We start from the raw sequence: 14447 nt of genomic DNA on the forward strand, positions 1-14447 counted from the left end.
AGTTGCTGGCATATGTTGAGAAGAGTTAGTATATGTTAGATTTTCAAAACCTGAGTAAACATAAGTGATAGGACACGTGTATATATTAAATAATGCCAAAAAAATTATTTCTCTTTGCTATTTTAGTTTCTCAAAAAGAAACACAATTATCAGTTCAATGTAGGAGCTTTCCATCCTGAAAGAAAATTCAGTTGTTCTTATAATAGGGCATTGTATATTTTATTTGTTATGTGCATGTATTTTTTGTATTATTTTTCCCCTATCAAGACCTTTTCAGGAAGGTTTTGACTTTCATGTAATGAGAGTACATACATTGAATGCAATATACTGCCTTTATTTCAAAATCCATTACTGCTTTTATTAAAGTAATTTCAGCTAATTGTATTGTAAGCATGCCAATCATTTAAAAAGTCATTATAGTTTAAATATTAGCGATCATTAATTACTTTACACACACTAACTGTCCAATTTTATTTAATTTACATGCATATATGACAGTAATATCTCTGACATACTGAAGTTTATTTTTTTATATAAAATGGAAAAGAAAGCAGTAAAATAAAATTCAAAGTATTGATATTTTCAAGAAATGTTTATACAATATCCTGGTAGTAAATAATTGACAGGAAGAAAGCTGTTTATATCTTTAATTTAATGTAGCATATAATTTTAAATATAAAATTTATGGTCTGAATATAATAAGATGTGCCTTGAATATGTGCTAAAACATGTATTTTTTTTTTAGTTTAATTAAATAAAGTTTAATTAAGGTTTTTGTTTATTTGTTTGTTTGTTTGTTTTTAGCGGTATAAGCAGGGTTAGTAGTCACTCCAACGGGAGTATCCAAGGTCTCACTATAGTGGGAAAATTTAATTGCCCTGAGGCCTGAAGGTCAAGTACAAAGGAGAGTTACCAGAATCCAGCAAGCAGAGAAACAGTCACTGCTAAACTAGGGTGGACAATTAGAAAGACAGTGAATAAACACCTCAACCTCTTTCTCCCGCTGTCCTCCTATCTTCTGGTGGTGACTTCTTTGACTCTAATCAGTCAAAATCCAGAGGGGTGGGGGAGGCCCAGTGTCCCAGTTTATGAATTATGTAAATTCATAACATCTTTTATACCATTATCTTTTTCTTTTTAAAATTTCTTTACTATAGTTGACATTCATATTATATTAATTTTAGGTATATAGAATATAGTTTAGACAATTTATATAATTTATGAAGTTATCTATACCCACATAGCACCATACATAGTGATTGATTCTATTCTTATTCCCACCCAGCTATAGCTAATGAGACAGTGATGACTCCTGTACCACCTACAAATACTGAGATTTGTTTTATTCAGAAAGTCCCATTGACTTGTAGAGCTGGAAGCCCACACAGCATAACTCATGAAATACTTAGCTTTACTGAATTCCTATGCAGAATAATTTTTTTTGGAAATAAACAATAAGAATAATAATTACCAGTACTTATTTCAAAAGCATAAAATAAAAAATGAAGTATTTACCAAAATGTTGACACGTATTGTCTTATGCTCACCATGAGGGTTATCCTCATCATTGTGAGGGAGATCCTCAGAATGTAAATTAAATATTAATATCATTTGATAGAAGGAAAAAAAATCTGAAAATAACAGGTATAAAATGAATTAGTCAAAATCATATGACTATTTAAAGCAGAAAATAAATCTAAATTCTAGATCTGTCTGGTCCAACACTTTTTTTTTAGATGCCATGCTACTTTTCAAAAATGAGGCAAATTATTTAACCTAAAGATGATTATAACATATATTTTACATGATTACCACATTTTTGAAGCTTGACTATTGACTTCTTTTTACTCCTCCATCTTTTTTTTTTCTCCAGTGGCCACACTCTGGACAGGTTGATAAAAGATCTTATATGTACTTCCCACTTTGGACCAGGTGGGAAATTTAAACCTCACTAATCTCCATCCTGTAAATAAGAACTATCTCCTAATTACCATCTTCTAAAAACACTCCTGCTTTGCCCAAGGCACCTCCTACTTGTTTGCACAATTTGATCTCCCCAGGAGTTCCTTGTGTGAGGAACAAACTTTCTGTTTTCTGAATGTGTAGTGTTATCAGCTACAACATCTGAATTAAATTTTGGGTAGGGGTTCACCCTGCAAAACAACCAGATATTTATAATTTTACAAAGGAGTTTTCAAGTCAATTCTCAACAAAATTAATGATATTATTCAGAGATTCTGGTAAAAATATCAAAAACATAACTAGTTTGTTATAGGTAGCTGAGATGTATCAATATTCTCCACAGGTAAAAGTTTGAAAATTAAAAATTCGATTCTTGATTCATTTTTTTATTTCAAAATTTAATTGGGCATTGCTACAAAAAGTTTTATCAAATTAGATTTACTATATTCATAGTTTTAGGTTTTTACAGTACAAAAATAACATTTTCAAAAGAAATAAAATAAATGATGCATATATTAACAATCTAAAAATATGCCTCCATGTAAATTATCATTTCAAATAAGGGCAAAATTCGACAAAGAATGTCAGAGTTTGGGGAAATGGAATTTTAATAATGATTTAGATGCTCTAAGATCAATATGGAGATATAACTATGTTATTAATAGGTTAAATCAGGTAATCAGGTTATAGCCTGCTGGTTAAAATAATTAGATATCCTAATTAGTTGCAGTATTAATGAACTCTGATCTTCTATTAGTAAATTGAGAATAAAGCATTTCATTTCTAGTCTAACTCTAAAACAGACAAATGCACAAAAGCTGGAAGAATTGATAATTTTCTGTCAGTTTTCTTAGTTCCACACTGATGAAAGTAAAAGAAAATAAACTGTTATCATTCAGTTTATTTGCAGACTTCTTTGGCATTTTGTGCCTTGGCAGAGTTTTTATCTTCTGGGAATATCACTTTTTAAACTATTCCTGCTGTAAATGGTACAGATGTTAATCAGTATAACTCCTTCGTTAAATCATCCTATAGTAAGATCAAATTTTTACAGCACATTTTTAAATTAATGTACTAACCATGAGATAACTAAATTGCTTTTAAAATCATAGTTTGGGTTATTTTCTTAGCTCTTGCTCAAGATACATATCGTTTGCATTAAGAAATAAAAAGGATTGTCCTTGCAACATATTTATTATAATCTTTACTGTGCTCATATAAAAAATAGAGTTCTCATACAATAATGAACATTGTGACATTCTAACATATTTATTTAATCCAAAAAAAGTGTGGAAGAGACTTACTAGTTTAAAAGTGAATTCGCTAATGTGGAAGAAATAAAACAAACCAAAGACTAATAGCTCAAACCTTCATCTCTGAATGCTGCACCATGGGGTGCTGGTTCTAGAATATTTAACATTATGCTGCTTGATTCAAGATTCTGGAGAATATTGCTAGAATCTCTTGTCTGCATTGAAGTCCTGGAAGTGTATATATAATGTCTTTTAAACTAAGAAACATGAACCTAAAGTCAGTTCCTTAGATTTTCCATTCAGTGTCTGTGTTAACACTATCTGACTTGGTCCCTTCTGGTAAGGTTAAAGAGATGTCTTAAATCAAAATCATTTTCAATTGGCTAATGGTCGCACAAGTGTCTGTACTTTGCCCTTGAGAATAGCTCGTTATACTAGTTAGTAATAAGTTTGATTGCAGTACATTAAAATGTTATAATATTACATTAGATAATTTTGAAAACTTTTAAGAGTCATTTGTTCTCTAATTTTTTTTGTTGAATATGAAGGATAAGGACAATGGTGTTAATAGGTGATGAACAACATCAAATAAAACAATAATACCTATATTTATATTATTCTGAACTCAAGCATGAGATTTCCAGATTAAAATAATACTATTATTAAGTACAGCAATAACCCTATCTGTTTTCTGTACCCCATTCTCAGAAAGGTGCAATGAAAGGCACCTTGTTGTCCATGCCTATACAAAAGTGATTTTCTTATGCTACAGGAAAGGAATCTGAAATTATGAGCCTGTAGTTTATATAAAAATTGATAGACAGTTGTACTCTTTCCCACTTGAGAGAAAGAGAAATCTTATCTCCCTAATGAATACAAATCTTTAAAAGAAGATAATAATATAAACTGTTACCTCTGTTTCAACTTAAACTGAAGAATAAGTATTTCTGGAAGAAAAAGGAAGTCATTTCCTGTCTTTATAGCATGTCAATTTTCATTGCTCAGGAACGAGAGCCATGCAGAAATCCAGGGAGAACTACATTCCAGTGTCTTGAAAAGCCTTTTTAAAATGTAAAAATATAAAATGAGTGCCTTTGGTATTAGATAATTAAATTATATAACCCGAGTCTGAAACATAGTCTTAAAGTTTTATTATTTTTTTTTTTTAAGTTGCTATTGAGACAATTGTATTTTGATAGAGCAAAACTTCTAGCCATCCAGGAAACAGACAAACAGTAATGTTCATTAGAATGATGCAATTATATGAAATCCATTTGCCAGTGTTCAATTACCTATGTCTTGCTTTTATAGATTTTTGTCAGGATTATGAGGTTGGCAGATGGGACATGTACCGGAGAGACTGCCTCAGAAATTTTGAGAGAAATTGCCCAACATACTATTAAGATTAGGGTCAATTTTTCACTGGTATGATGAAAACTAAACAATGAATTATGTTGTTTGATTTGGTCACATTGAAAGAGGGTATAAAATAGTTTGGGTTTTTAACACTGTCATGGCTCAGTTTTGAGGTCCTAGCTGAAGACTGGTCAGTTTCCCCTTGTGAGTAGCCAGCCAATTAAGCTCACATTCTCAATCACTTTATTGGGCTCTCATACTTCAGGGCACTATATACACAAGCTGTATACACCCCATAGATCTGGTGCCAGAAAACTACGGACAGTCCTGTGCCTCAAAGTCCTCCAAATTATTTAAATCAGCCCATTGTATCTAGCTGTTACCCTGTTTGCCCTACATAAGTGGCCCCCACAGCTCCAGCTAGCTGAGTTGTGTGAGACCTCCTGGGTAGCCCTTCTTGAGAGCCTTCTGTTCTGTATTTTATTTGAGTGTCAATGTGTTGTGTCCTGTCATCAAAAGAATCTTTAAATTTTATAAAACAGAAGGTACAATTCTAATTATAGAAAAGACATTCAATTAATTTATAAAGATATAATCATTGATTATTCTTGAAGGAAAACTTTCAAGATTGTTTATGAACACAATTTAATATTTGTCTAAGGTCATCATTGTTAATTAAAAAATTAGAAACTATAATTAAAGTTAACACATTAATCCCTTATTATCCATAGCATTATTATAATTTATGAGATATAACATTTTAAGAGATATCCTATTATTACCAATAAATTTCTCTAAATGCCATTTTATATATTGGAAATCTTAAACTATTGTAGGAACAATGATAGTTTCTTTTTCTCATAAATCAATGTTGGAAAATTTAAAAAAATTAAATCACTAGATGTTTAGCCAGTCTTGTGTAAACTGGAATATTTTGTTGACATTAATTCATAATTACATAATAAAATATAGAAGACATGTATTTCTTAACCTGTGCTATCCAGCTATTTAACACAAATATTATATGCACTTATTTGTAATACAATTTATAATCTTGTGTTTATAAAACTAAATTTTAAAGACTCCTTAAATCACACTTAAACTTTTTCATTTTGTAGAATTAGAGGCCATTTTTTTTTTAATTTAGTGAGTAAGGCCATTATTCGATTACTTTCCCTAGCTGCAGGTTTTTGTTTTTTAACATAGCTCACATATTTTAAGCAAAATAAATTCAGCTTAGTAATTTTTCTTCAATTTTTTTTTCCATCAGAAGGCAATTACTGTCTACTATCTAGACTGAATATTTTTAGAGTAAATAAATGACGACAATTTTTTGAGTAATTAATCTCTGAGTTTTCCAAGAGGGGATACAGTAGAGGAGAACAAAAATAAACTAAAAAGAAGTTTGAAGGAGGCAGTTTTAGACAAAATGTAAAATTACTATTGTCAAAAGTGATTTATCTTCGTCTGTGTGAAGGAGAGAAAGATTAGGTGAAGGAAACCTTTTCTGATACACACACACAAATTTTTATAGCTGATATATATAAAGTGAACTCCTTCACAGATGTCTCTCTTTTAGACAAACAAAACTATACTATCTCCTCCTTTTCGTTCTGAGATGTCTCTAAAGTAAAAATTTTTCTTTATGTCAAAATTCCTCAAAGTGATGATTGTAAAACTAGATTGTCCTCAAATTTTTTCAAAAATTATTTTTTGCTATTGGCATCTATACAAATAGGCAGATGAGAGCTGACAATTGTAGATAATGGTTGCTCTTTGTCTTTTATTGGTAAAAAAAAAAAAACCACACACACACACACATTAGGAAGAGTTCTCAAAAATCAAAACCAATGCTACATTTTTATCTAGTTCATAAAAGCTCTTAGCAATAATAAAATCAAGTAGTAAAGACTAAACTAAGGATATTAATAACGATGATAGTAACAATAATAAAGGTGCCAAAAGCTCTCTGCACAAAAAGACACAGTCCTGAGCAGTGGCAGGCCTTCTGCAGTTTGACGTCCAGCTATGAGCATGTAGAACATGGGACACATAAAGGGTCTTCATTACACTCTATCCCCACTGAAGCATTCTAGATTAGGCAAAGGAGAGTCTGGTTCTAATCTGAATATACTACCAAACTATGGAAGAAGAAAAAACACACAAACAAAGCAGTTAGCTCAAGTCTCTATTAAAACTTTGCAAGCAAGAATAACTTAAGGTTGGTGAGGGGAGGGGTAAGTAACTAGGAAGACAGTTAAACTTGTTTCAAGAATTATTTGCTATTTAAAGCCCTGGAAGGTGAGGGGAAACAGGTTATATTAGTCATGGATCAGTCAGTAGGCACAACAAGAATGAAGTCAGGGTACAGTAACTGTTGATCAGACTCTCTCAGTTTAACAGAATTGGGCAGGAACTTTTGGGGGCTAAAGTCTTACAAATCTCAGTTAAAAATATAGATTCACAGAATTGTATAACAATATTCATAATGAAGATAATGCAAACAGTACACTTAGTAATTCAAAACTATGAAAATTCTTCAATGTTTTAAAGTCTTAAAATATCTGTTCCTCTCTCTACTGCATCAGTACATTTACAGCTACATATAAATAAAAGTTTCGAACACTAAGAAAAGGATCTGCCAATGAAGTATCTCCTTTATTATCTTATATTAAATTAAATCTTTAGAGTCTTTTTACACATAAATATGAAAATTATTATTATTTGTCTTCACAATTAAGACATATACCAGTTGTTGATCATTCCATTTCTTTTGGTAAATAAAACAACATAGAGTAGTCCTTGGAGCTAGAAGCATTTTGTAAAATATAAAACTTTCTTTCATTTTCAGAAAAGGATAAAATAAATAGAAAATATTAGTGCTGACTGATGAGAGTTCAGAAACATTTCTTCCTGTCTGACTTATTTCCCTTGAGCTTTTAAATCAATAATAAAATATAAAATCTTGTGGAATCCCTATATAGAGAAACATTGTGCTAGGCATTGCAGAAATTTGAAGAGGATATAAAGAATATCATGGTTACTCCAGTAGAGCTTATCATGTAATTAAAGATAGATACACATACATACACTTATATGCAAAGAGAAATAAATAATATTTAATAATACTGGATGTAAAAAAGTGAAAACTAACTTGTATACGACAAGATTTCAAATAACATATCTATAAAAATACCAGAAAAAAAATGTTGATAAACTTTGAGAAATAATGGTGAATTGAAAAATAAAATTATTATAAGCTGTAGCTCTTAAATAAAGACAAACCAAAGAGTTAAGGAGCAATGAAGAGAAAAAGAAAATGAAAAATACAAAGTCCATGCATCTCAGCTTTTATGAGAGATAATGATCAGGTCAGTAGATATCCTTTTCCTCCTTGAGTTGATTTTTTTTTTTTTAAGCAAGCTTAAGAATATCATTTGAAATAACAAAACCAGAATGAAAACAAATTATATAATTTATAAATCACTCAAAAATTGATTGTACAGAGGGAGGAAATCATATAAATAATAAATGTAAATGAAATACTCTTAAACATTGAGAAAAACAATGAGTCAAAATGAGGTCATAATAAAAATACAACTCTATCAATTCAAAAGGTAAACCCTACAGTTACACAGAAAGACTGAAAGGGAAAATATAGAAAGTGACCAAGTAGACACAAGAAAAAGTTTACTAGTCATAATAATGATAATAGTGTTATATAATGCTATCAGAAAAAAAATTAATTCAAAGCAAAAATTTTAAATGGAAGCAATTATTTATTACTTATGATTAAAAGATAAATTGACAGAAACAGCATAATTCTCTTGGTCTATTTGGGCTGCTATCAAAAATACCATATTCTGGGTGGCTTATATACCATTTATTTTTCACAGTTCTAGGTCTGCGAAGTCCAAAGGCACTTACACATTAAGTGTCTGGTGAGGGGTCACTTTCAAGGGAACCATATTTTTACTATAACTTTGCATGGTATAAAGAAAGTATTCACTCTCTGGAGTCTTTTCTAAGGGCACTAATTCAAATCATAAGGGTTCTACTCCCATGACTTAATCATTTCCCCAAAACCCACCTTTAAAACTATCACATTGGCAGTTAAGATTTCAACATATGAATTTTGGAATGAAAACATTTATTCTATAACAATAATAATAAAATTTGTTAACACTTTTCCCTGACATTGGGATTCAGTGTGCATAATAATAATGCATGCTCTAGAATACAAATAATCCAATTAATGAGTTATATGTAAATAGAATATTTTTAAATGCAATATTTAAATATATGTTTATTACACTAAACAATACAGATTTCTATATGCCTACTCATATTATCCATAGAAAATATATAATGTTTAGTTATATGTTGAGTAAAAATAATATTATTAAATTCCAAAACAATGGAAATTAGAGAGAATTTCTCCAATTATACCACATTTAAAACAATAAAGAAATTGTAAATGTAGAAATAAAAAAATACCTAGTGATATGGAAATTTATTATATTATTTCTTAATTCTTGAATAAAAGAAATAATCAAAATTCAATTGTCAAATAATTATTACTAAATATTTAAAACTATGATATGTAATGACAATTGCACTGAGAAAATTAACCACCTTAAAACATTTCATTATTCAGAAAAGGAAAAAATGAAAATAATACAGAACACAATCAATTTGATAACATAAAGAACAAAAACTACTAAAAAAAATATAACGATCCTAACTCACAAATATAAAAGCAGAAATTTTGAAATGGAAAAGAGAATGGCAACAGAACACTAATACATCTAAGAAGTGAGTCTTGGAAAAGTGTAAACTAATAGCTGATATAAAGAAAAATAGAGAAATGTCAAAAAGATTCTGTCAAAGTAAAAATTGTTCTGACCACGGTTAAGTGAACCAGGGCGATTTTATCCAAGGCTATTGTAATAGGGAAGAGAACTGAATTCTGAATTTGATTCTGCTATAACAAAGGATTTTTAAGAGATGAGGAGGGGGAAATCTTAGGCCATTCATGTCTGCTAATTGGCCTTACCTAAAGGAAAATTAAACTTCTTTCTATCTTTGTGACAGGAGATAGTTTTACTACTTGGATGTAGGCTTCTACTCTCCCACAAAGACTGAGAGAGAGCAGTGCTATCATCCTCAATGATTATATTTCACAGAATGACTTCAGTTCCTTGAGAAAGATATTCCTGGATTGTAAAACTGGCAAGAGGCTTTAAAAGGATTTATATCTCAAAGAGGTAGAGTAAGAATTTGCAATTTCAAATTTTCTGAAGTAAATTGTTTAAGAAAAGAGTAGTCAGAGTCCTGGAGTCAGGAAGAATTCCATCTAAAGGCAAGTCAAGCTACGGGGAATATTAAGGCCATATTGATCAACACCCCAGGACCACATGTCCCCACAAGTCATTAATTTTCAACTTTAATGCTGCATGTACTACTGATAATGTTATAACATGATAAATAAATTGTTTTACAGCATAGAAAAAGTAAGAACACTTCCAACTTTTTAACTGCACCCTTATTCCTAAATATTACAAAGTATTGAAGTGGAGCAGAATATGCCATCCCAGAATGTGCCACTTTGGTACATGGATTATTTAGAGCTGAAGACAATGGGGCCCAGCAGACTCAGGAAGAGCCGTTGACCTCTTTAACTACCTAAAATAATTTGAATAGAGGGCCTGTACCAGGAAGAGAGCTATTAGCAGAGATAACTTTTGATATCAGGTAGACTAACCGCATGACATAATAATCATTTGTTTACCAAACATATGCTCTTCTCATCTTCCTGTGAAATGTCTCTCTCCCCTTTGACGCCCCAGACCCCTACCATTTTCTCCTTAGCTTAGGCTGGTATAAAACCCTCAATTACCTGACTCATATTTTTATGGGACTTCCATATGTATGAAATTTGTTTTTCCCCTGTTAATCTATCTTATCTTAATTTAATCACTAGACCCGGCAAACAATTTAAAAGGGAAGAAGGGGAAAGTTTTTCACCTCTATAGTACCAAAGGTAGACCATCAGCCAATCTATTTCTGAGTATTTACACACACACACACACACACACTCACATCGGGAGCCATTACCAGGCCATGAAGGTGTCACATAGCTAGAAGCAGCTGCTAAATCTTCTTAAATAATGGTTTTAGGAAGCAGGATTTTAAGTGAAACATTACTGACCCTGGTGAGGAGATTTGCCTCCTAAAGAAATCCTTTCAAGATAATGAAAATATTTAAAGCCTTGTAAACAAGAATGTTTATGCCCTGAGAGAAGGATATTCATGACTTATAGGAACTAGGATGATGTAGTGTTTAGTAAACAGTGGCATGCCTAGAGCTAAGCTTATCTCTCTGTGCTTAGGTATAAATAGGCTGGGCTAAATAAACTCGAGCCTGCAGCATTGACTGTATGCTCTCCTAAGAACTTTCCTGTCTTCTTTTTTTTTCCCCTTAGGCTTCACCTCCCTCTTTCAGGTGCTGTTCGATCTCTGCCGGCGGGCTCCGGCAAGTGGCACCGGAACAGGGACCTGAAAGCTTGGGATAGAACGTTGACGGAACATTGAGGTGAAGACCACCACCACAGGAGAAAGGGGGCCCCCGAGTAAAAAGCCTAGTAAACGGCAAAGGTGAGTGCGGTGGAACAGTCTGGGAGTAAGAAAGACACCGCGTGAAGTGAGCGCTCAGAAAAGTAAGGGTTGCTGTGTTTGTAAATACAGAAAAAGAGAGGAGAGTCGACTTAATAAAAGAAAAATGGGAAATGGAAATGGCCGCATGCTTTCTGTACATATGCTTAAGAATATGCTCAGTCTATGGGCTTTGATTCGAGACAGCCTAGATCCTAGGCATGAGAGGGAAAAGGTGAATGAAGATGGTCAGGCAACTTGGAAAGAGAATGAAACTAAGCCTTCTGTGCCGCCAGCAGAGCCTGAGCCTTCCCTTGAGTTTTTATTTTCTAGACACTGAAAGGAACCATTAGATCCTGGGGATGCAGAGCAATTAGAGGAGGAGGCAGCCTGTGTGAATGGGGCAGTAGAGCCATATTAGCGTTAGCTAACCCAGAAAAATCCACGTCCCTGGAAGACTGTCTTAAATGCTTACGGAAGACAGTCACCGACTTAACTATTCAGATGAGACAACCTGGTGATAGACCATTAAAGATACCAGGGCCAGGGATGGAGAGAGGTCCAGGACCTCCCCCTCTTTTAGAGGAACTCCTGCCGGATATAGCCATGGCACAGCGACCTTCCAGGCCGCAGCCCTTGTCCTTAGTACGGCCTTTGCTGTCCCTGTTGCAGGCTTCGCTACACAAGGCTATAGAGCATGGAGAGAATATGGAAGGATTTCACTTGGCATGCCTTGTATATGAGGACAATGGTGCTCAAGGACAGAGAGTCCATAGCTATAGGCCTATCCCTTTTAAACAGCTGAAGGAATTGAAACTTGCCTGTGCTCAATATGGCTCTACTGCCCCATTCACACAGGTGATGTTAGAATCCTTGTCCCTTGAGGCTCTTACTCCTTCTGATTGGAAACAACTGGCTAGAGCATGCCTAACAGGGGGAAAGTTTTTGCTGTGGAAGTCTGAATTTTTGGAACAGTGTGAGAGAACAGTAGAGCTTAATAGAAGCCAAAATCCTCCTCTCCTCATGACTTTTGAAATGTTATCCGGTGAGGGTCAATTCCATGAGAATAACATGCAGCTGGAATTTGATCCCGGAGTGAATGCTCAAGTAAATGTTGCTGCTCAGAGAGCCTGGTATAAACTGCCTTCTACAGGAAGACAAACAGAAGATCTATCTAAGATAAGGCAGGGACCCGATGAGCCATTTCAGGAATTTGTGGTGCGGCTTATGGAATCAGCTCGAAGACTGATAGGGGACACGGAGGCAGATATGCTTTTAGCAAAGCAGCTGGCCTATGAGAATGGTAACTCTGCATGTCAGGCTGCACTCAGACCATTCAGAAAGAAGGAAGATCTTGCTGATTATGTTAGGCTATGTTCTGACATTGGGCCAGCATAGATGCAGGGTCTGGCCATGGCTGCAGCATTACAAGGGAAAACTGTAAAAGAAGTGCTATTTCAACAGACTAGAAATAGTCGAGGCAGATCTATCGGTGGCCCTGGCAGTTGTTTCAAATGTCAGCAATCTGGGCATTTTGCCTGAAATTATCCTCAAAACTGGTCCCCGCAGAAGCCTTCGCCTCGGCCACCGGGACTATGTCCTCAATGAGGAAAAGGTAATCACTGGGCTCGGGATTGTAAATCCGCAAGAAACATTCAGGGTCGATCTTTGTGGGGAAATGGGAAGAGGGGCCCGCCTCAGGCCCTGCAACAATGTTATGGGGCACTTCAGCCTTTCATTCCCCAGCAAGCAAATCCATTCAGGACAACCGCAGAGCAACCTCAGGCAGCGCAGGACTGGACCTCAGTTCCTCCACCTATGAGGTACTAACTCCTAAAATGAGAATGCAAGCCCTTCCTACTGGAATTTATGGGCCTTTACCTAAGGGCATGGTTGGATTGTTATTAGGGAGAAGTAGTACCACCATGAAAGGAATATTAGTGCAGCCAGGGGTTATTGATGAGGATTATACAGGGGAGATAAAAGTAATGACTCACTCGCCTGCAGGGATTTCGGTTATACAATCAGGCCAGCGCATAGTGCAGTTGCTGCTGCTGCCTCAGGCACAAACTAGAAATGCCTCAAAAAGGAGTCAGAGAGGGGATGTGGGATTTGGATCATCAGATGCGTATTGGGTCCAGGCCATAGGGGCTCAACGCCCGGAGCTTACCTTAACTATTAATGGGAGAAACTTCCGAGGCTTGCTGGATACTGGGGCTGATGTTTCGGTCCTTACTGTTGAACAATGGCCTGTGGCATGGCCCAAACAGCCTACTATGACACAATTACAAGGAATAGGTCAGAGCCAAAGCCCAGAACAGAGTAGCAATGTTTTATCTTGGAAAGACTCAGGTCATAACGGGACATTTCAACCATATATTGTTCCAGGTCTGCCAGTTAATCTATGGGCAAGGATGTCATGAGAGAAATGGGAGTGTATCTGTATAGTCCCAGTGAGCCTGTTACTCAGCAAATGTTTAACCAGGGGCTTTTACCTAATTAAGGATTAGGAACCGGGAGCCAGGGAATTCAAGAGCCTTTAATGCCTGCCTGTTCACAGACTTTAGAGAGCAGGCTTAGGGTATTTTTAACGGAGGTCACTGGACAACCTGTACTCCACGCAGATCCAATCACGTGGAAAAGTGAGGATCCTGTGTGGGTGGATCAGTGGCCTCCTACTAAAGAAAAAATTATAGCTGCTGAGCAATTAGTACAGGAACAGCTTGACAGCGGACATATCATTCCTTCTAACCCTCCCTGGAATTCTCCCATTTTTGTTATAAAAAATAAATCGGGTAAATGGAGTTTATTGCAGGATCTTAGAAAAATTAATGAAACCATGGAACTAATGGGAGCTTTGCAACCAGGATTGCCCATACCATAGGCTATACCCAGAGCCACATACAAAATTATTCTTGATTTAAAAGATTGTTTTTATACAATCCCATTAACTCCTGAAGACTGCAAGAGATTTGCTTTTAGCGTACCATCAACTAATTTTAAAGAACCTATGAGGAGGCGGTATCAGTGGGCAGTATTACCTCAAGGTATGGCTAATAGCCCTACTCTGTGTCAAAAATTTGTGGCTCAAACAGTGGGTAAAGCTAGGCTAGCTTACCCCAAAGTATACATCATCCATTACATGGATGACATTCTTTTGGCAGAGAGAGGAAGGACTGCTGCTGGCAGCCTAGGCTCACCTGCGAGAGGCTCTTAAGGAGC

At 34.7% G+C, this 14447-nt stretch overlaps 1 protein-coding gene across 1 annotated transcript; it reads left to right on the plus strand.

The window, feature by feature from the left end:
• The first annotated feature begins 11774 nt into the window (after positions 1–11774).
• Positions 11775–12652, plus strand: LOC118615082 (endogenous retrovirus group K member 10 Gag polyprotein-like). The gene has a single exon (XM_036239523.1). It carries the CDS (start codon positions 11775–11777, stop codon positions 12621–12623), a length of 849 nt encoding a protein of 282 aa, XP_036095416.1. The 3' UTR covers positions 12624–12652.
• The last annotated feature ends 1795 nt before the right edge of the window (positions 12653–14447 follow it).

The sequence above is a fragment of the Rousettus aegyptiacus genome, unplaced genomic scaffold (assembly GCF_014176215.1).
Source record: "Rousettus aegyptiacus isolate mRouAeg1 unplaced genomic scaffold, mRouAeg1.p scaffold_m13_p_3, whole genome shotgun sequence".
In the NCBI taxonomy this organism is placed as follows: domain Eukaryota; kingdom Metazoa; phylum Chordata; class Mammalia; order Chiroptera; family Pteropodidae; genus Rousettus; species Rousettus aegyptiacus.

What these genes read in the sequence shown, in the direction of transcription:
- LOC118615082 (XM_036239523.1), top strand. Translation starts at nt 11,775, where the DNA reads ATGGAGAGAGGTCCAGGACCTCCCCCTCTTTTAGAGGAACTCCTGCCG.